Source organism: Panthera tigris, chromosome A3, assembly GCF_018350195.1.
Source record: "Panthera tigris isolate Pti1 chromosome A3, P.tigris_Pti1_mat1.1, whole genome shotgun sequence".
NCBI classification, from domain to species: Eukaryota; Metazoa; Chordata; class Mammalia; order Carnivora; family Felidae; genus Panthera; species Panthera tigris.
The window spans coordinates 64,041,829-64,065,884 of NC_056662.1; the positions used below are offsets into that span (position 1 = coordinate 64,041,829).

General features: G+C 37.5%; 1 protein-coding gene across 3 annotated transcripts in view; it reads left to right on the plus strand.

The window, feature by feature from the left end:
- Positions 1-24,056, plus strand: part of CAMKMT (calmodulin-lysine N-methyltransferase) — a 403,961-nt gene that overhangs the window by 359,153 nt on the left and 20,752 nt on the right. For all 3 annotated transcript variants that reach the window (XM_042981308.1, XM_007097849.3, XM_007097852.3), the window contains one exon: positions 19,566-19,640. In XM_042981308.1, the coding sequence (XP_042837242.1) occupies positions 19,566-19,640 (75 nt within the window). The remainder of the gene's footprint in view (positions 1-19,565; positions 19,641-24,056) is intronic.

A 24,056-nucleotide genomic window follows, 5' to 3' on the forward strand; every position in this document is an offset into this window, starting at 1 on the left:
TCTGGAATTATTTTTATAACAAGTTTGTGGAGATACAATTCACATGCCATACAATTCACCCACTTAAAGTGTACAACTCAATGGTTTTTAGTATATTCACAGAGCTGTGCAACCATCATGATCAATTTGAGAACATTTTTGTGTTATAAAATATAAAAAGTGATACAAATGTTCTAAATTCTAAATAATAAAGTGACCCATTAGCAGTCACTCCCCATTGCCCCCCCACACTTTCTCCGTCCTAGCACTAGGGGGCCACTAATCTTTCTGTCTCTATGGATTTGCTTATTCTAGACATTTCACATAAATGGAATCATACAACGTGTGGTCCTTCATGTCTGGTTTCTTTAACCTAACATAATGTTTTGGCGTTCATCCATGTTTTAGCACATATCAGGATGTCATTCATTTTTATGGCTGAATAATACTCCACTCTATGGATAGACCACATTTACTTTATTTTATTTTAATTCCAACATGGTTAACATACAATATTGTATTAGTTTCAGGTGTATCGATTCAACAATTCCATACATTACTCAGTGCTCATAAAGATAAGTGTAGTCTTAATCCCCTTCATCTATTCTACCCGTCCCCCAATCCATCTACCCCCTGGTAACCATCAGTTTGTTCTCTGTAGTTAAGAGTCTGTTTTTTGGTTTGTCTCACTTTTTTCCTCTGTTTTGTTTCTCAAATTCCACATGTGAATGAAATCATATAGCATCTATCTTTCTCTGTCTGGCTTATTGCGCTTAGCGTTATACTCTCTATATCCATCCATGTTGTTGCAAATGGCAAGATTTCATTCTGTTCGTAGCTGAATAATATTCAATCGTATATATATATACTACATTTTCCTTATTCATTCATCTACTGATGGACACTTAGACTGCTTCCATAATTTGACTATTATGAATAATGCTGCAATAAATATAGGGGTGTGTATATCCCTTAAATTAGTGTTTTCATATTTTTTTAACAATTTTTTAAATGTTTATTCATTTTTGAGACAGAGACAGAGCATGAACAGGGGATGGGCAGAGAGAGAGGGAGACACAGAATCTGAAACAGGCTCCAGGCTCTGAGCTGTCAGCACAGAGCCCGACGCGGGGTTCAAACCCACGAACCGTGAGATCGTGACCTGAGCCAAAGTCAGACGCCTAACTGACTGAGCCACCCAGGTGCCCCAGTGTTTTCATATTCTTTGGACAAATACCCAGGAGTGCAATTACTGGATCATAGGGTAGTTCTGTTTGAAATTTTTGAGGAACCTCCATACTTTCTTCCACAGTGGCTGCACCAGTTTGCATTCCCACCAATAGTGCATGAGGGTTCCTTTTTCTTCACATCCTTGCTAACACTTGTTGTTTCTTGGTTTTGATTTGAGCCATTCTGACAGGTGAGAGGTGATATATCATTGTGGTTTCAATTTGCATTTCCCTGATGATGAGTGATGTTGAGCATCTTTTCATGTGTCTGTTGGCCATTTGTAGGCCTTTTTTGGAGACATGTCTATTCATGTCGTCTGCCCATTTTTTTAATTGGATTATTTGAGGTTTTTTTTGGTGTTGAGTTGTATAAATTTGTTATACATATTGGATACTGACCCTTTATCGGATATGTCATTTGCAATTATCTCCTTCCATTCAGTAGGTTATCTTTTAGTTTTGTGGGTTGTTTCTCAATGTCAGAGAAGTTTCTGCCTGTGCTCTCTTCCAGGATTTTTATGGTTTCAGATCTCACATTTAGGTCTTTAATCCATTTTGAGTTTACTTTTATGTATGATATAAGAAAGTGGCCCAGTTTCTTTCTGTTGCATGTAGCTGTTCAGTTTTCCCAGCACCATTTGTTGAAGAGACTTTTTTCCCATTGCATATTCTTACCTCCTTTGTCAAAGACTAATTGACCATATAATTGTGGGTTTATTTCTGGGCTTTCTTTTCTGTTCTATTGATCTATATGTCTGTTTTTGTGACGGTACTATACTATTTTGATTACTACAGCTTTGTAATATAGCTTGAAGTGTAGAATTGTGATACTCCCAGGTCTGTTTTTCTTTTTCAAGATTGCTTTGGCTATTCGGGGTCTTTGTGGTCCCATACAAATTTCAGGATTGTTTGTTCCAGTTCTGTGAAAAATGCTGCTGGTATTTAGATAGGGATTGCATTAAGCGTGTAGTTTGCTTTGGGTAGTGTGGACATTTTAACAGTATTCGTTCTTCCAATCCATGAGCATGGAAATGTCTTTCCATTTATTTGTGTCGTCTTCAATTTCTTTCATCAGTGTTTTATAGTTTTCAAAATATAGGTCTTTCACCTCCTTGGTTAAGTTCATTCCCAGGTATTTTATTATTTTTGGTGCAGTTGTAAATGGGATTGTTTTCTTAGTTTTTCTTTGTACTACTTCATTATTAGTGTACAGAAATGCCACAAACTTCTGTACGTTGATTTTGTATCCTACAAACTTATTGAATTCATTCATCAGTTCTAATAGTTTTTTGGTGGATGGATAGACTACAATTTTATTTATCCATTCACCATAGACATTTGGGTGGTTGCCATTTTTGGGCTATTATGAATAGTGCTGCTATGAACATTTGTGTACAAGTTCTTGTGACAAATTTCATTTCCCTTGGGTGTATATAATCATATACTAACTCTATGTTTAACCTTTTGAGGAACTGCCAGACTGGTTTCTAAGTTGGCTGGGCCATTTTATATTCCCACCAGCAGTGTATATGTTATCCGGGCTTTTTGCACTGATATTCATCAGTAGAAATGGTCCACAATTTTATTGCACAATCTTTATTAGATTTTAATATCACTGGTATGATGGCTTCTTAAAAGAATTTGGAAGCTTTTCTTATCTTTTGAACCACCTAATCTGGGTCACCCTAAGTTGCTACCATAATGCTAGATCAAAGCAATTTTTACCCCATTATTTTGGAAACTATGACTTGAAGTTGGCAACAAATAGTGAAATTCTTATATTAAAATTGCATTATGCTTGAAAGTTCATAAGTTTGAAAAAGAAAAAAGAAATGAAAACATGAAAAAACAATAATCAATTTGTGATTTCACATCTAATGGCACATAATTGTAATTTGATATGAAATAAGAGCTAATTCTAATTTTTTATCATTACTTTGTTTTGCTCTTATGTAAGTTAATCAGCTGTCATAATTATGGAATCAGAGATACTTGAAATGGGAAATATAATTAGTAAAATAATTAGTACCTTTCATTCCAAGATTTCAAAACCCTTTACCAGTCCTCCTAAACCAGTGTGGAATATACTGGTCAACAACTTAGGAAGTCCAAATGTTAAGGAAATCTGTCTTCCTTTTGGACTCTGAAGTAAGTTTATTTCAGCTGAATTACAGACAAAAACACAGATCCAGAGAGTGGGGTCAGTTTTAAAGTCAGTCCCGAAATGTACAACAAGCTAGAGCCATAGCTCTCAAACTTTAGTATCAGAATCATCTGTAGAACTTGTTGTGACACAGAGATTGTTGGGCCTTATCCCCGAGAGACTGAGGGGGGGGCCTAAGAGCTTGCATTTTGAGCAGGTTCCCGGGTAACCCTGCTGCTGCTGGTCTGGAGACCTCACTTGAGAACCACTGAACTTGCGGTCTCTCTGAGCGTTTCTCGTTAAATTCTATAGTGTTTCATTGCTTTAAAGTTGTCCCAATTTTCATTCATTAAAACCAGTTCCATCCACCTTACTCCCATGTTTATTTTATAGATATCATGTATTTACAAAGAAAGTACAAGATCTGACATCCTGGCAACTCTTAATTGTCTGTAATTAATCAATCTTGTAGATCCTCTAAAGTAAAATTTTCATCGAGACCTCATTTTACTTCCCTTTCCCCTTTCTCCAAGCCTTCTTTCTTAATCTGGAAATGTGAATTAGTTCACTTCAGGATAAAAATCAAAAAGTTGGTCAGGTCATCTGTTTCAAGGAATTTATATAAATGAAATCCTGTTTTGGTTAATCTGTGATGTTGCTTCCTTCCCTTAGTGATCCAGGGGGGAGTGGGGTTTTGTTGTTGTTGTTGTTTTCTTTTGTTTTAATTGAAGTATAGTTGACACACAATGTTATGTTAGTTTCAGATGTACAGCGTAGTGATTCCGCAAGTCCCTACATTATGCTATACTCACCACGAGTGTAGCTACCCTCTGTCACCACACACTATTACAACACCATTGACTATATTCCCTATGCTGTACCTTTTATCCCATGATTTGTTCATTCCACAGCTGGAAGCCTGTATCCCACCTCCTTCACCCATTTTGCCCATCCCTTCACCTTTTTCCACTCTGGCAACCATGTTTGTTCTCCGCATTTATGGGTCTATTTCTGCTTTTTGTCTGTTTATTCATTTGCTTTGTCATTTAGATTCTACATGTAAGTGAAATCGTATGGTCTTTGTCTGCCTTATTTCACTTAGCATAATACCCTATGGATCCATCCATGTTATCCCAAAAGGCAAGACACCATTCTTTTTTTATGGCTGAGTAATATTCCATTGCACGCATATACACCACATCTTCTTTATCCATTCTTCTATTGAGGAACACTTGGGTTGCTTCCATATCTTGGCCATTGTAAATAATGCTGCAATAAACATAAGAGTGCAGATATCTTTTCAAATTAGTGTTTTTGTTTTCTTTGAGTAAATACCCAGTAGTGGAATTATTGGATCATAGGATATTTCTATTGTTAATTTTCTGAGGAACCTTCCTACTGTTTTCCAAATTGGCTGCATCAATTTCCATTCCCACCAACAGTGCACGTGGGTTTCTCTTTCTCTACATTCTTGCCAGCACTTGTTATTTCTTGTCTTTTTGATTCTAGCATTCTGACAGGTGTGAGGTGATATCTCATTGTGGCTTTGATTTGCATTTCCCTGATGATTAGTGATGTCGAGCATCTTTTCATGTGTCCGGTGGACATCTGTATGTCTTCTTGGGACAGGTCCTCTGCCCATTTTTCAATGGGATCATTATTATTGTGGTGATGGTGATGATGATGTTGTGTTGAGTTATATAAGTTCTGTATATAGTGTGGAGTGCTCTTAATTCTGTTTTTAGGGCCACTATTACTTCTCTGGAATGGCACCCTTTTTAAAATCACTCTTTTGAAAATAAAGACATTTGACACGTGGAACTAGAAGTCTAGACCTTTGGCTAAAGAGTATTCTAAATGCATATCTATACTGGTAAAGATCTTGTGGAACAGGTTTCTCAAAATGATGCATGACCCATTTTCATAGGAATTACCTTGTGGTGCTTATTTTAAAAACAAAAGTTCCTTACTGAACTGGACTCCCCAGGGTTGTGGTTCATGAATCTCACATTTTAACAATCTCCCACGGTGATTGTAATGTATTTGGATCACAGATCACACTTTGATCAACTTGTTTTATCCCTACAATGCTGTTCAGTTTAGCATACCAACTGAAAGCATAAAGGCGAATCTATTGGATATCCCGCTATTTGTCCTTAGGAGAGGTGTTTTGTTTTGTTTTGTTTTGTTTTTACCTTCCATGCTTTATTCCTCATGTTGGACTCTGGATTCCTATGGTGGCATCTTCGTGACGATGTAAATGGCAGTGGGAGGGGGAAAGTTGTACAGAGAAGGGAGAGTTCTGATTAGTTTCTTGTCTGCATCACAGCCTTTCGTTACTGGGATCCAACAAGAAGCACGCATCAGAGGTGGAAGAGTCCTTTGAGATAATCCACCAGCTGTTCTCAACCAGAGGTGGACTGTGTGCCCACCTCTGCACCTGTTTGTAATTATGTGGGGTATTTCTGTTTGGTTGTCACAATGACTAAGGGTTGTTACTAGAACCGGAGGGAGCAGAGAGAGTAAACATCCTACAGTACCAGGGACTACAGTTCAGCGTTGTCCTGTCCCAAATGCCAATACTACCCCAGTTGAGAAACACTCATCCTATACTAGTTGAGAAAAATGGAGATCCAGAAATTAACCTTGGATCACTTTTATAGCATTGCTTATTTTCTGGACTTTTTTTTTTTTTTTGAATTGCTATATCTGTCTTACATACACTCTTCTTTAATTAAGTTTGTTAGTGAATAACATTTTTACCTAAAATATTTCACTAAATTAGCTGCTATATTCTAGTTCAACTTGTTTCATTCAGTTCAAGGTAATAAAATGTAATTTAGAGTCTGCTCCATGTAAAAGCACTATGGTGAGCCCTTTAGGGGTTACCATGAGTAACCCCTAAATATGAGTAAGGTGAGGTTTCAAGATATCCACATGAGACCTAAGATACTTGCCCAACTACCAAAACACAAGACTGAGTCTGCTCTAGTTGGGTTACTCGTGTTTTGTAAGTATAAAAAGAAGATCAGCCAATCCAAGGAAGAGGGATCTGAGAAAGGGTCATGAAGGAGGTGGCCCTTGAAAGGCAAGAGAAGAAAAGCAGTTGAAGAGTGCATTCTAGATATGATAAGCAGGGAGGAAATCATCAAAGGCATAGAGGTAGAAAAGATGTGTCCAGGCAAATTTAGTTCTTTGGTGTGATGAATGGTGGCAGGCTAGAGGCCGATGACCAGTTAGAAAGTCATTGCATTGAGGTGAAGTTTGAAGGTGAATGATAGAGCACATAAAGGGACTTCTGAGGGATCAGGCAAAGTTCCATTTCTTGATCTGGGTGGTGGTCCCGAGTTTTTTAGCCTCATAACTAATTAAGATGCATATTTGCTTCACATAGTTTTCTGTTTCACTGTTTTAGGGTTGGTTTTTGTTGTTGTTTGGTTCTTGTTTTGTGTTGTTTTTTGTTTTTGTTTTTGTTTTTATTTTGCTTGTTTCAAAGCCATCTCAGTGGTTCCAGAGAAAGGGAAAGAAGTAATCAGGCCTGATTAAGAGTGCAACCTGGTAAGCAAATATGGAGGCCATTCCAGAGAATTGACTATATGTGGGCACTAAAGAAAATAGGTGGAGTGAGAGAGCAGTTTGGGACATGATACATTCATGTGGTCATAGAACATAAATGTGTGTTCTATATGTGACAATAACTAGCAAGCGGTTAAGTAGGAGAGTTCAAATCTCAGGAAATGTGCCAGAAGATTTGGAGATCAACATGAAAAGATAAGAGCAGAACTATGGAAACTGGAAGGTAAAAGAAGATGGCCAATGACAGAATCTTGGAAAATGGCTGTTTTGGAGGCAGAGTAATAGGAGTCAGTCAGGGACACAGAGAAGGAACTGGAGATCGGAAGGCTGATGCAGGGTGGTGTGGCGTAAAACCGCTTCTTAACAGGAGCAGGGTCAGCTGCTGCAGATCTCTGAAGGCCTGGCAAATTGCAGAGCGGTGCTGGTGTCTGCTGGGGGAGAGGTCATATTGCAAGGGCAGGTGAATCAAAGGGAGTAGACTCCTCCTGCCAAACTGTTGATGGCAAAGGGAAAGAGACAAGTAGTATGTATGTCAAGGAGAAGCGGAGTTGAGGACAGCCAAGGAAGAAGAAATAAGTAATATATGAAGTGAGGCGGGGCGGGGGGTGGATTTGATGGAGCAAGGATGGAAAGCGGTGCTTCTCAAAGCATGGTCCCCAGACCAGCAGCATCAGCACCACGTGGAAATTTGTTAGAAATGTGGATTTGCTGCCACCACCCCAGACCTACTGAATCGGAAACTCTGCGACTGAAGCCCAGCAATCCGTATTTTAACAAACTTTCTGAGCATTCTGATGCATGCTCAAGTTTGAAAAACACCGAGCTAGAGGAAAGAGGGAGTGGCTTAACCCTGCGCATAGGTGGAAAGGACTTTGAAAGGAAGGACTACTTCCTTTTAGATAAGAGGCAAAGAGAAAAGATGAAGAAGAGGGGAAAGATATCAGAGAGCCCCAGGCTTGAGATAAGGTCATCTTCGAGAACAAAGACCTGGGATGTTGGGGAGCTAAAAACAGAGATGTGTACATCCAGCCTCCAAACCCTTGCCTCCTATACACTTTGTCTAAGATGTAATTCCTCTTTCTCTTTCCTGTCCAAAACCTGACTTTAACATCACATTCCACCTTTTACCTTCTTTAGCCTACTTTCCCCAACATGGCCCTCTGTAATTCTTTTGTTTCATTTCCAGATAAGACTATATGTTTCCTTTGACTGTTCTAATTTTGTTACTTAGAAACAGGTCCTCCTTGCCCTACGGTTCACAGCCTCCAGACAAGTGCTGAATAACCCTGCGGATGGACTGGCGCACAAGTTAGGAAATCAACAGATTGGTGTCCCTCCTCATTCTCGGTTTCTGTTCTAGATTTAGATTCCTTCCTCCAAGTGTCTAAGGCACCATTAGAGAAGCTTCTAGCATATGGCATTTTGAAACTCTATAAAAGATCAGGAGAAATGGAGGGCCAAGTGATAGGGAATGGTTTGAAAGAAGAGAAATGATTCCCCAGTGTAGGTTAATACTATAAATGACTTGAATGGACCCTCCCCATAAGGGGGAGCTAAGCCCAGACAGTCTTTGAGAAGTAAGATGTAAGAAACCGTGGAAGGGTTCCTGGAGTCTGTTGCAAGGAAGAATGGGTGTAATATCCATGTGAAGAAAACCACTGCCTTCCCCACTGCTGGTAGGACAGCTTGTGTTTTGTTTTGTTTTGTTTAATAAGTCTAAGTTCATTACATTTGGCAAACATCATCAAGAATTGTATCAGCATGGGGCGCCTGGGTGGCTCAGTCGGTTAAGCGTCCGACTTCAGCTCAGGTCATGATCTCACGGTTCGTGAGTTCGAGCCCCGCATTGGGCTCTGGGCTGACAGCTTGGAGCCTGGAGCCTGCTTCAGATTCTGTGTCTCCCTTTCTCTCTGCCCCTCCCCCGCTCATGCTCTGTCTCTCTCCTTCAAAAATAAATAAAAACATTAAAAAAAATTTTTTTTAAGAATTATATCAGTACACTATTGCAAACACACAAGGGACAACAGTTTTAACAGCAGAATTAAAAACTGTGACTCGCTCCTCAACAAAGAATCTACAAATATAACGGTAAACAAATATTAACTGTGCGAATGTGAGAAAAGAAATACCTTAAATCTGTAGAAGGAAGGTTATCTGTGAACACCAGAATGAAATACAAATGAGATTAAGCATGTTTGACATTAGGTTTTATTATAAACTTAAAGCAGACTTTCTGTTTGAGAAATTTTTTTTCTTTTTTTCTTTTTTTAGTGTGAGTTCTAAATCACAAGGTAGGAGTCCTATCAGAAATTGACTTGACTTTGCATTTCAGGTTGAAACTCCAAAGTCAAAGCCAGAATGAAAAAAAAAAAAAATCTAAGTTAGTGCAAGAATAAGGGAAGGGAAACTGATATTGAGCACCGATAATGCATCTTTCATATATTCTAGCTCATTCGATTCTTTATTGCTGTGCAAGGCAACTAACGTCTGTTACAGATGAGGGCCATGATACTCTGCGTCTCAGCCCCACTGGCCTGTGAGTGGCAGAGCTGGTATTTGAACTCAGAACTTCCTAGCTACAAGCCCAGCATTCTTTCTGCTATGCTGTACCTGTTAAACTTACTGGGTTTGATATGCCTATAGGTATTCAGATTTTTCTAAAGCATGGGGAGTTCTGTAATGATGATTGGCTTTATATTTCTATCTGTAAAATTGTACTCTGCTTCGTAATGAATTTCAAACAAATAAGATTTTGACATTGTGGTCAAATAAAATGGTGACAACATAAATTTTTCTTCAGTGTCGGTGTAATTCTAGGTAACACATTGGCATGATTTGGGGATTTGGAAGAACCATCTTTTACTTGTCTTTGCATCTGAATGTTATGCCTTAGATTGTGTAAAGTCCGTATAGGTCCAGGGGCTAGGAGTATTTATGTATACACCCTGCTGTCTCAAAAAGCATTTCCCTTTTAGCTTTTCCTTAACAGTTGTATTGAGGTAAATTGGCATCCAGTAAACTGTATGTACAATTTTGTAAGTTTTGAAATTTGTGTATACCCTTGAAGCCATCACCACAATCCAAATACTGAAAATATCTCTCACCCCCAAAAAGTTTTCTCTTGCCCTTTAATAATCCCTCCTTTTTGCTTCTTGAAGGTTCCTCCCTCCCCAGAAAACCACTGCTTTGTTTTCCCTCCCCTTATGTGAGTTTATATTTTCTAGAGATTTAAATAAATGGAATCATTCAGTACGTGCTTTTTTTTTTTTTTTTTTTAGAAAGTCAGTGTTCTTTCAGTCAGTAAGAATATTTTGAGATTCATCTGTGTTGTTGCATGGATCAATAGTTCTTTCCTTTTTATTCTTGAGTAGCGTGCCCTTGTGTGGATACACCACAATTTATTCCTGTTTTCACTCATCGATGAACTTTTCGGCTGTTGCCACTTTGGGGCTGTTACGAATGAAACTGTTAGGAATATTTATGTACACATACGGATATGTGGATATATTCTTTATATGGATATGTGCCTTCACTTCTCTAGTGTAAACCACTTACGAGTGGAACAGCTAAATCATATAGAGACACATATGTAATGTTTTAAGGAACCCAACAAACTTTTCCAAACTGGTTCTACTATTTTATATTCCCATCAGTGCTGTCAGAGAGTTCTGTTTTGTCCAGAGCCTCTTCAACACTTGATATGGTCAGTCTTTTAAATTACAGCCTTTCTAGGGCACCTGGGTGGCTCAGTCAGTTCAGCGTCCTACTTTGGCTCAGGTCATGATCTCGTGGTTCGCGAGTTCGAGTCCTGTGTTGGGTTCTGTGCTGACAGCTCAGAGCCTGGAACCTGCTTCGGATTCTGTGTCTCCCTTTCTCTCTGCCCCTCGCCTGCTAACACTGTCTCTCTCTCTCTCTCTCTCTCTCTCTCTCTCTCTTTCTCTCTCTCTCTTTCTCAAAAATAAATAAACATTAAAAATATTTTTTAAATTATAGCCTTTCTAATAGGTGTATAGTACTATCCCATTAGGGTTTTAATTTGAATTTCCCTAATTACTAATGATGTTGGGTATCTTTCTATGTGCTTATTTGCCACTTACATATCTTTGGAAAAGCATCTGCTCAAATGCTTTACCTACTTTTTTTTGGGGGGGGGTTGCTTGTTTTCTTATTAACATACTCTGAGAGTTCATTATATATTTTTTATATGTTTATATGTAAGCTTACATGATATAACCTTTATCAGATATATGATTTGCAGATATTTCCACCCAGCCTGTGGCTTCTCTTTCCATTCACCTCATAGCATCTTTCAAACTACAGAAGTTTTCATTTTAATGAAGTCTAATTTACCAATTTGTTCTTTTATGGATCATGTATCTTGTGTCATATTTAAGAAATCTTTGCTCAATCCAAAGTTACAAAGATTTTCTCCTGTACTTTCATCTACAAGTTTTATAGTGTTAGGTTTTACATTTAATTTTATGACCCATTTGGAGTTAATTTTTTAATATGGTACAAGATATGTGTTGGAGATATATATATATATATATACATATATATATATACATGTATATATATATATTTTTTTTTTTTTTGATGTGGATATCCAAATGCTAAAACACTATTTGTTGAAAATACTCTCCTTTATCCACTGAATTACCTCCATTTATTTAGGTCTTATTTAATTTCTCTCATCTTTTGTCAGAATTATCTCCAAGTATTTCATATTTTTATTCTACTAATGGTATGGATTGTTTAATGTTATTGTGAATGGTATGGAATTGGAAATTACAATTTCCAATTATGTGTTGCTTGTATAAAGAAATGCAACCGATTTTTGTATATTGGTCTTATATTCCATAAGCTTCCTAAACTCACTTGTTAGTTCTGCTTGTTTTTTTTTGTATATTCTATTGAATATTCTACATAGACGATAGGGTTGCCTGCTAATAAAGACAGTTTTACTTGTTCCTTCCCAGTCTTGATGACCTTTTTTTTTTCTTGCCTTATTAGATTGTCTGGAACCTCCAGTGCAATGTTCAATAGTGAGAGGAAGCATCCTTTCCTTGTTCTGATGTTTAAGGAAAAAAAAATCTAGTCTTTCACCATTAAATATGATACTGGCTGTAGGTTTTCCCAGATGACTTTTTTCAGGTTGAGGAAGTTCCCTTCTGTTCTTAGGTTGCTGAGAACTTTTATCAGGCATAGATATTAGATTTTGTCAGTCAATGCATTTTCTGTATTTATTGAGATATGGTTTTTTTTCCTTTTCTAGTTCATTAATATGGTGATTTATTATATTGATCAATTTTTAAACATTAAAGCAACCTTCTTGTATCCCTAGGACAAACCTCACTTGATCATGACATCTATATCTATATATTGATACGTATTTATATACCTGTAGAGAATATATATATTTATTAATATATTTTATGAATACTTGTTATATTCTTATTATCCTCTTACTATCTGTAGAATCTGTAGTGATGCCACTTCACTCGTTCATGATATTGGTGATTTATGTCTTCTCCCTGTTTTTCTAGTCAGTCTGACTAGAAGTTTATCAATTTTATTGCTCTTCTCAAAGAACCAGTGTTTGGTTTCACTGGTTTTCTATTTTGAAATTTTCTATTTTGAAATCTATTCCTATTTTGATTTTTCTATTATGTTTTTGTTTTCTATTTCATTTATTTTTGTTCTAATCTTTACTTCCTTTCTTCTGGTTATATTGAGTTTAACTTCTTGTGTGTGAGGGGGTGCTTTTTGGTTTGTTTCTTTTGTTTGGAGTGGAGTCTATTGACTTGAGACCTTTCTTTTCTGATATAGGCATTTTAGTGCTATTAATTCCCTCCATGTACTGCTTTGATATCATCCCACAAATTTTATATGTTGTATTTTCATTTTCATTCAATTAAAAATATTTTTCAGTTTCTGTTTTGATTTCTTCTTTGGATGCTAGGTTATTTACAAGCATATTATTTATTTTCTAAATATTGGAGATTATTTATAGAGAATATTGATTTTTAATTTAATTCCATGATAGGCAGGGAACATATTTTTATATGACTGGAAATCTTTTAACTTTGTTGAAAGTTAGAATAAGATCCAGAATGGGTAGGGATGCCTGGGTGGCTCAGTTGCTTGAGCATCTGACTTGGGCTGGGGTCATGATCTCACAGTTTGTGAGTTTGAGCCCCATTTTGGGCTCTCTGTTGTCAGCACAGAGCCACATCAGATCTTCTGTCCCCTTCTCTCTGTGCTTCTCCCATGCTCATGCTCGCTATCTCTTTCTCTCTTTCGAAAATAAATATTAAAAAAAATTTTTTAAGAACCAGAATGGATATATTTTGGCAAATGTTCCATATCTATTTGAAAAAAAAAAAAGTTTATTCTGCTATTACTGGGTGGAGTGTTCTATAAATATCAATTAAGTCATGTTGCTCAATAGCATTGTTAAAGTCATCTATAACCTTGGTTATTTTCTGTCTACTTCAATTAATTACTGAAGAAGGAGTATCGAAATCACTCATTATAATTGTGGTTTTGTCTATGTTTTCTTGCAGTAATACCCATTTGGGCTTCAAATTAGAAGCTCTGTTATTAAGTTCATATACATTTAGAAGTGTTAAGTCTCCTTCTTGAATTGGCCCTTTAACATTATAATGTGATCCTTTTTATACCCAGTAATATTCTTTGCTCTGAAATCTACTGTCTGGCATTCACATAGGCAATCTGGAATTCTTCTGACTAGTGTTTCTTGGTATGTCTTTTTACGTTTAACCCACTTGTGCTTCACATTTAAAATACACTTATTGGGGTGCCTGGGTGGCTCAGTCGGTTTAGCATCTGAATCTTGATTTTTGCTCAGGTCATGATCCCAGGATCATGAGATTGAGCCCCACATCGGGCTCTGTGCTGAGTGTGGAGCCTGCTTAAGATTCTCTCTCTCTCTCTCTCTCTCTCTCTCTCTCTCTCTCTCTCTCTCTCTTTCCCCCTGTGCCCCTCCCCTGGCTCACATGCTTTCTCTCTCTCTCTCTAAAAAAAAAAAAAAATAGATTCACTGTAAACCTCATATACTTGCATCTAGCATTTTATTTATTTTTTACTTTTTATTTTTTTGAGAGAGAGAGAGAATGCAGTATCTGAATCCAACTTGACACTGTGCCTTTCATTTGGGGGCATTTATACCATTTTCACTGAATACAAGTACTAATGTGGTTAGATTTAAATCTGTCATTTTGCTTTTTGTTTTCCATTTGTTCCATCTTTTTCTTCCTCTTTTCATCTTTTTCTCCTTCCATTCTATTTTATCTCCTTTGTTGACTTATTAGCTATAATTCTGTTTAGCTGTTTTAGTGGTTACTTTAGGTTTTATAATATACATCTTTAGGGGCTCCTGGGTGGCTCAGTCGGTTAAGCGTCCGACTTCAGCTCAGGTCATGATCTCACGGTGTGTGGATTCAAGTTCTGCATTGGGCTCTGTGCTGACAGTTCAGAGCCTGGAACCTGCTTCGGATTCTGTGTCTCTCTCTCTCTGTGTCCCTCCCCCACTCATGCTCTGTCTCCCTCTGTCTCTCGAAAATCAAAAATAAATAAATGTTAAAAAAGAATTTTTTTTTTTAAGATTTACAATATACATCTTTAGCTTATCACAGTCTATCTTCAAGTGATGGACCACTTCATCTACACTATAAAAACCTTATCATAGTATACTTCTATTACTGCCCTCCCAGTATTTATGCTATTGCCTTATATTTTACTGAGGTATATGTTATAAGCTCCACAGTGCTTGTTATTTGTTTAGCTAGTCCATTATATTTCAAAGAGTTAAATAATTTAAAAAATCTTACATATTTGCCCATATTGTTACAATTTTTGGTTCTCATCATTTTTTTCTGTTGATTCATATTTTCGTCTGGTATGATCATTCTTCTGCCTGAATGACTTCCTTTACATTTCTTGTACTATAGGTCTACTGATGATTAATTCTTCGAGGTTTTGTATGTCTGAAAATACCTATTTTACATTTTGGGGGAAAGTATATTTTAACTGTCTATATAATTCTAGGTAGACAGATTTTTTTTTCCCATTCAGTCTTTAAGGATGTCAGTCCACTGTCTTCAGACTTGCCCATTACTCACAAGAAATATGCTGTCATTCTTACCTTTATTTATATATAATGTGTCTTTTTTTCCTTTGGGTGCTTTTCAGATTTTCTCTTTATCACTGCTTTTGGGCAATTTGATTATTTGTGCCTTATAGTTTTCTTCATGTTTCTTGTGCTTGGAGTTGGTACAATCTCTTGATCTGTGGGTTAATAGTTCTCATTAAATTTGGAAACATTTCAGCCATTATTTCTTCAAATAATTTCCATACATGCTCGTCCCTCACTTCTGTCCTTTGGAACCTCAAGTTACACATATTTGAGGTCATTTAAATTTGCCCTACAGCTCACTCACTAAACCTCTTTTAATTTATTTCTATTCTTTGTTTCTATCTGTATTTCATTTTGGATAGTTTCTATTGCTTTGTTTTCAAATTCACTTATCTTTTCTTCTGAAATGTCTAATCTGCTATTAATTACATCTGATGTATTTTTTCCTCTCAGACATTGTAGTTTTCGTCTTTAGAAGTTTGATTTGGGACTTTGAAAATATCTTTCTTGTTTCTATTCATTTCTTTAAATACAATGAATATCATTATAATAACTTTTAATGCTCTTGTCTGTTAATTTTAACATCTGTGGCAGGTTTAGACTGGTTTCAGTTGTTTGAAACCAGTTGCCTCATCATTGGTTGTATTATTTCAATTCCTTGTATGCCTGGTAATCTTTGATTGTATGCCAGGTATTTTATATTTTATCTTGTTGGAATCGAACGTTTTTGTATTCCAGTAAATGTTTCTGAATTTTGTTCTGGGTCACAGTTAAGTTATTTTGAAATAACTTTTGGGTCTTGCTTTTAATATTTATTAGGCAGAACCAGAGTAGCATTTAGTCTAGGACTAAATATTCTCCCCTACCGAGATAAGACCCATCTGAGGACTGTACCCGGTACCCTGTAAACTATGAGGTTGAATTGAAAATAAAGAGTTTAAACAATTTTTTCATGGATTTTTCCTGCAGAGGAGGAATTGGGAAATAGAGTTAAAACTGGAGGGTAAGTAGAGTGAAGATATTTTAGGAGAGAGAACTACTCTCCTAAAATTTTTATTTTATTTTAGAGAGGGAAAGAGAGAGAGCATGTGAGTGAGGGAAAGGGATAGAGGGGAGAGAGAGAGAGAGAGAGAGAGAGAGAGAGAGAGAGAGGGAATCTCAATCAGACTCTATGCCCAGCATGGAGCCTGACATGAGGCTTAATCCCACGACCCTGGGATCATGACCTGAGCCGAAGTCAAGAGTTGGATGCTCAACTGACTGAGCCACCCAGGCACCCCAGGGTATGGCATCTTTAATTCATCTATGAAAACAGGCAGGAAGTCAGGGTATATGGGAACAGATGTTGTTAGGAGCATAAGTGTGGTGGTGAGAGTATGTGGAAGTTCTCATCTGATACCTGCAATTTTGACAGTAAAGTAGCAAGCAAGGTGATCAGCTGAGAGTGAGGGTGAGAGAGGAAGTGTTAGCATTTTGAAAAGAGAAGGTAGTGCAAAATAACAACCTGGGAGACTGGGGGAGTAAGTGGACAAGGGAAGTCTAAGTATAACTGTTAGACATCACCAAGAGTCCACTTGGGGTTCATGGTTATGAATCTAAAGCAAAGCCAGTCAGGATGCTTTTGTGCTTTCTCCAATCACACTCAGGTGCACAGGTGCAGTCTCAGAGCAGGCAGAGGGCTGGATTTAACAAACAGGAGGGAGTAAGAAAGGGAAAAGGGAGTAGAAGAATGAAGAATGGTTGAGATTAGAATACCTTCTGGAAGGGGTTAGCTGTGAAAGGGCTGGTCAGAGAGTAAGTCAGGATTGTAGTTATTCATAAAGACAAGGTCTTGAACAGTGTTGCTCAACAAATAGGCCATACACTGGAGCCAATATGTGAACTGCATGCTACTCATCTGCAATGAGGAAAGTTCAGAAACTGAAAGTAAACGTTTAGGAACACTACTGTGCTATCCAAGCATATGATCGGTGGACTTATATTTAGAATGTCTTGGCTTTTAAAATCTCATCTGTCTATTAATTTATATTGTATTTTATAAAAGGGTTGGTCTGCAACAGATTGGGTCTAAAAACCATAACAACAAAATCTGGTCCTTCCCCACAGCTAAAATACTGCTCTAGTGTACATGACCATCCTGTGAGTTATCTGAGAAGGGTGGAGGGCAAGGTCATTGGAAGAGAAGAACTGGAAGGCCCAGCTTCTTGAATATTGACGTCACCATCGTCAGTTTCCTTCCAAGATGGAAGGTCTCCTGATTGCATAGCTCCAGCGGGCACCCTTCTCATCGTATGCTACGTGAACACCGTAACTCCAGAATACAGTGTGAATGGTGTTCTCAAGAAGGTGGCCATTGTTCTCTCCATTTTACAGCTGAGAAAGCAAACTCCAAGTTCACATAGCCAGTCAAGGAAGGAACCAAAATTTGAACCTAGGTGTGCCTGTCACCCCAAAGCTGAACACTGTCTATACACCACTCTTTTGTCACATGCTTACCGTTATGGGGATAGCATGGCCATAAGCCTCATGAGAACTAAGACAAATGCCTTTTGGGAATGTGTCGTGGTCCATGTGGCCAAGCCAAGCATTTCAGTTTCTTTTAGAATCACTCGTTACATCTGCTGTGGTAATCCACAGCCAATTGCTATCTAGGCCCCTGTCTCTCCAATTTGTCTTTGTCGAATCAAAGGCTGAAGCACCCCAGGAATCCAACATGCAGTACCCACCACAGGATTTCCTACATTTTCTGTTCATGTGCTTTAGTAACTACTTATGTTTTAGAAGCACTTTCTAAATAATGGTTTACGGAATGGTAAGATTATGAGTAATTTTCACAGTTTTCTCTTTTTCCTAAAATTTGTGCGATGGGTACATTATTTTTATGATTTGAAAAGGTCAAGAATAGATCTATCCTTTCAACTAGCTTCTTCATGTAGTAACTTTTTAGGACTCTTAGGTCTCTGATGAGGGCTCAATGGGCCCGGTTTCCCAGGGAGCTGGAGTTCCAGCTGCACTGGAGGCCTCAGCATTTCCATAAAAGTTGATATCGGTTGTGTCCCACTCTCCTCAGGTGCATGGAGTTTCTAAGGAATTAATCTAAAAACAAAGTAAGCCTTAATCTCTTAGGGCTTCCCTGGTTTTTCCATTCCTTGGCTCTCCAGTAGGCCCAAGTAAGTAGAACAGTAGAGTTAATTTAGAAAGCTTGTCCAAGTGTCATGGCATGACACGTTCTTCTGGAAAGCCCTCCCTGGAGCTCTATTATGTCTGTATGCTTACACAACACATAGGACACAGCATCAGAATTATAGGTTTATGTATCTGCATGTCCTGCTAGGCTGCCATCATGAAGATACAGCCTGTGGCACAGCGCAGGGCCTGCGACACAGTGGGTGCTCAGTAACAACGAGTTGATGAGTGAATGGGGAACTGATGCATAGTCTGTATAGATATTTTCGTGGTGATGTGTTTAATCTTTTCTGCGTTAAGAAATTCACTACCACTTGTGTATATTAGCGTATAGCGGAAGAACTTTTGGACTTACCGACATAAGACTTGGTTTTTTTTATTCAAATATATGGCTTTTCACCCAGGGAAGATGGAGAAGAAATAAAGAACCCACCAGGAAAACCAAATATACCTGGACAGGGTTGAATGTGCTCACTCAGTTTGCTTTTAAATAGTAATCAAAGTAGAAGATAGGAGCACAATTTTCCTTTGAAAAATAGCACTGCAAATCACTTTCGATGTGGAAAGAGGAATCATTACAGTACTTTAATGTGGTAAAATGCTGATTATCCCCATTATTAATTAAAAGTAACTTAAAATCTTTGGTTGGCTTCATAAGCACAACTAGAATTTTTAAATATGTGCTATTAATTATTGTTGCTAATATGAGGTTTAAAACCTGATCCTCTTAGGGAGACTAAGTGGTAGGATGGGTGAATTTTAAAATGTGCCTAAAAACTAGAACTACCAAAAATGAAAGTTGGCTCTTCTTCCATCCTGCCAAATTGCTCATTCCCTCAATCAGAAAGGCAAAGGCAACTGACACGCCAGGCAAGACAGATACACACTAAGTTTCACATCATTTATTTTTATAAATTTGTATTCTAGTCAGACGGGGAATACTTTGATCTCAATATGTATCTCATTGATGTTAAGAGTCTGGACTCATTGTAATGACTACGGTAAAAATATGATGTTTTTCCCTGGTTCATCTACAAAAAAAAAACTATAAAAACTAGCACAAGCTTAACTATTGTATCTAAATAGAGAATTCTTCCTGTTCTAGATTTGAAGACTAAGTAAAATACAGAACAGACAGTTACATCCTTAATTTTTTTATTATACCTTTTGAAATAATTTGTATATACCTTTTAAATAATTTCAAGTGCCACAAAAAATAATGTTAATAGCTCAAAATCAAAAGTTAAAAAAAAAAAACCCTAAGTATAATTTTTAAAATCTTTTTCTCCTCAAGCGTTTTACGATGGGATAATGAGACAGATGTCTCTCAACTGGAAGGACATTTTGACATTGTTATGTGTGCTGACTGGTAAGTACATAAAAATCATAAAACTCCTGTTAGAAAAAATAGCTTTGCTGGAGTAATTGGGCTGTGCTGCTTTGCTGACGGCTAAGCCAAGTCAACAAATGAAGCACAAAGCCACCTTAACCTCAACAAATTAATATTCATCTCCATGTGACAGTTATAAGGTAGTCTTCTATCACACAGTAACTTCTACCACATTATTTCCCAAAGATTGATTTTGAGAAGCATTTCCATTTTCTGGAATTGCCTCTGTTTCATGCTTGACGTATCAGTAAATGGACGACTTAGGCAAATTGCAAATAATTATGGCTCGGAGAGGAATAGTCTGGAGAAAAAGGAGTTTATCAACACAAACAGCTCAATTAGCTTACTTCTTAGGAGAGATCTGACTATTGAGATAAGGGAATATAGGTACATGTATGTACACACACGTATATGCTTCTACAAATAAACGTATTTGTGGAATATCTTCGGGGAAATATCTTTTCTTAAAATGTATGTTTGTTATCTAAATTTTCAATGTATTCAATTATGATGTTTAATTATACACAAAACAGGAATTATAAAATTACATTTTATTGTTATGCAAATAACATTAAAATCTCTGTCAGGTGCCTGCGTTTTAAAAATAATTTACATTAGATATTTTGTCTTCTCTTTTAGCTCAATCTACTTATTGTTAATGAGAGCCTGATCCCAAGTTGCAGGATAAATATGTATCAAACCTTAATAATTATCTCAAATAATCTTAGGTATTTTCTTCATGCACGTCGAATAAGAATTATTTCACCATACGGGAAACGTTGACAGTTCTAAAGTATTTTTTTCCCTGGTAAGAGTAAGATGTTATTTGTCGTTTTATCATGGTTTTATGACACTTTAGATTTGAAAACACAAGTTCGGATTTTGAAGAAGTTCTATTTTATCAATCAACCCAATTACGAGATCCGGAACCTGGAGACAACTTTCCCCAGAGAGAAATGGGATGAAATTTTCAGGCCGTCATTATTATTATTATTATTATTATTATTATTATTATTCTAAATAAGATTTTCAATAGGTAACTCTTCTACGTAAGTCATTGGAATTAGATTTGCTTTCTTTTTTCTTCTGAAAAATACTTCTCAAGGGAAAAGAAGGAATTTGTTCTATTTCTAGTTTTCCATGGCCTTTTAGTGTCTTTGCACCCAATTTCAGAAAACCTTGTTCCAAAAGAGGGAGAAACAGATTTTGGACTAATCGTTGGTATGGTGCCTAATGTTATATCCCTCATCTGATCAAAACCAAGGCACTAAAACTTCACCATACGATTTGAGCAAGTAATTTAGTAACTGCCTCTCCTCACCAAATATGAGAAAGGATCCTCCAGGTTTCATTGCACAGGTGAAGATAATGCTGGCAGGATTAGATGAGATTAAGCATGAAAGATCAGAGAGCAGCAGGAAGAGGGAAGCAGGGAGGCATCTTCTTGGAGGTTTAGACAGGGTCGCAGGCGTGGGCTCTGATATGTGGAGAAAGTCAGGTCTGGCTGGGAGATTTAGAGTTAAATGTGTCCCTTACACAAATATCAGAACAGCCTGGCTTTGTCAGACCCTGTGCTATGGACACTCACACCATGTCATCCTATTTGTACCAGAGAGACAAGCAGCGGAAGTAAGATTTAAGCTCTTTTCTGATTAATGTTCTCAGGTTAAAAATAGCCACACAGCATGTTTGAGAAATATCTTTTTTTTCCCCTAGTGAACAACAGGGTCACGTACAACCGGTATACATAATGCATATTCAGTTAAGGCTTTCATTGCAAATACATAACATAGCACAATGTTAGATGTATACACACACACACAGACACACACACATCTAGGAGCTATGTGAGTATTTACGGATTCAAATGAACTAAATATACCAAGTTTTATTTTATAAATGGCTTTTCTATGCGTGAGTTGTTAAGTTTTTTTTCCCCCCTGGTGTCGTAAGTGCCAAAATGTCAGCCTGTTTATAATTTCCCATTTGTAAATGTGAAACATTAAGCTAGTCTCACTGCAATGCCGATATTATTTCCAAAAGAAATGCTTTGGTAATAGTCTCTCTTCATATTCACAGGGATGGGTAAGCTGCTTAGAAACTTAGAAAGCACAGTGATATTTTTAATATGCATGTTGTACACATAGCAGTGAAGCAAAGGCTCCGTGAGCTCTTTATGTCCTGACGGTTTGGTGTTGCTCTGTCAGTGATTGGCGTGGGTGATGCTTCTGGGGACGGGCAGGCAGACCATGCTGCATTTTTTTTTTCCACAATGTTACAGAGGAGGGGAAAAGAAAAAACAACTCTCTTTAGACACCACCTCCAAGATGAAACTTGAAATACTCAGTGGCAGAAATAGGTGCCACGCATAAACAGATCACACTGCCGCACACCGTCCTTTAGTTATTATCCGTGAGATCTGGATTAAGGCCATAGGAATATGAAGCAAGAGTTGGAGTTCAAATATTAGGTTCATGGATTAAATCCTTACTGAAGCATTTCCAGCAAGGGTGGCATTGTCTGATTCTCTGAATAGCTAACCAGTGGGACTGCTTGATCCCATTTACATGAAAACAAACCCCATTCACAAACCTATTCCAAACCCACGTTGCGGTTCAGGGAAAATGCACATGATTACAAGAGCGAGCGGGTGATATGTTTATGTTTTTAAATCATTCATATATTCATATATTTACATTCAAACATTCATAAACCTGTGGGCTGTGAGGGAAATGACTTCTTTCCCAGAAGAGACGGTCTCCTTCACTCACGTCTAAATTTAGGAGCTCCCCAGATTCTAAAATAAAGAGGCAAGCTGCGAAAGCGAGCCAGTATTTCACCATTCAGCATTTTTGACAATGAAATATAGTTTCATGGTTCAACAGTTTCTAAATAACTTGTAAAATGTCAACTTTGAAATAAACAAGAGGAAAAAAATTGAGGTACACCTGCGAAAGGATGCTGTTGACAAACATCACAATATTAGAATATTTAACCACAGGTGTAGAAGAAAAACCTGCCTATTAAGTTCCTCGGTTGACTTGTTTAACATCGAATTTAATGTAAGAGTTCCTTTCTACCCGAATGCAGTCCAGCCTGGTCCTTGCTGAGTTTAGATTAGCACATGATTGTTAATTTTCAGCCTGCCTTTCCAGACTCCTGTTCAATCACAATAATCTCAGAGTCTGGAAGTAAGATTTTTTTTTTTTTCATCCAATGAACGCTTTCATTCAGTGTTCGATGGCTGTCCAGTTTATTGTAGCTCTGCAATAAATAAAAATGATTCTGTATGTTTGGATTCTCTAAAGGCTTGGAAAGGAAGTCTAAAATGCCACCCATAGCCTGATGCATCGCGCTAGGTCCGCAGGACAGTCAGCACTGTGCCTGCAAGCGCCGTCTGAGACTTTGTGGAGAAATGGAGGAAAGTTACACCACCCCACTGGCTCTCTTAGCATTTTTACACTATGTATGGTGGGTTGTTCCTATTTTCTATTATTCTAAATGATGAAAAAAGTTTGATTTTTAAGGTGTGTTTGTGGCAACAAAAAAAAATTTTTTTTTCTCAAAACAGACTCTAGAATATCTTTGTTTTCTTCCAGATGCTGTGCTCGTGGATAGTTCTAAATCGCAGCCTTCCCACCTGAAAAACTCTTTAACCCAAATGCGGCCAGCCCTTTTACCTAAACTCAGCCATACCTAAAACTCAGTCCCAAAGAAGATAAACAAATTGTCAAAGATCTGGCACCCTAAGGGGTAGCCCCACAGGCAATCAGACCCCCATCAACCCTGGCTGCACAGCAATCAGTTGATAAATATTGATAGAGGCCATTCTTCTGAAAGTTAAATCTTTAACTTAGCACATGTCATCTTAAAGATTGCATAGAGACCTTCCTTTCTGTGGATACTGACCGAGAAATGTCTCCTTGTCCACTGCACTTATTAATTAATTTGTCTATGAGTGGAGGGTTGGGTGCTCTGTGCTCTGCCTAAAACTCTGATTCTAAGGGAGGCGGTGAAAATGGCCTAGCACCTTTCCTTTGTCCTGAAATCAGACCAGATCAATGGAACAAAGCAAGTGTTGATTCCACAAGTGCATTATATAGAGGGCTGTGTGTGTGTGTGTGTGTATTTTAATAGCCAAACTAGTGCAACTGTCCATGTATTTTGATCAGTAACAGAAGGGAGAGTTGAAATGGTATCTCCATTCCAATCAGTGACCCACTCAGCCTTTTTTAAATAGATCCACTTAAGCTGCTGTTGTTCTCAGAGCCCATTAGGACTTATTTAAGGGGTGAATTTTCAGGAGATTATACATCACTCCCACTAAAGCACATTGAAATTGCTCATATGACGTATCCTACAAAGCATTATACATTCTGCCTCAGAGCTAAGTAG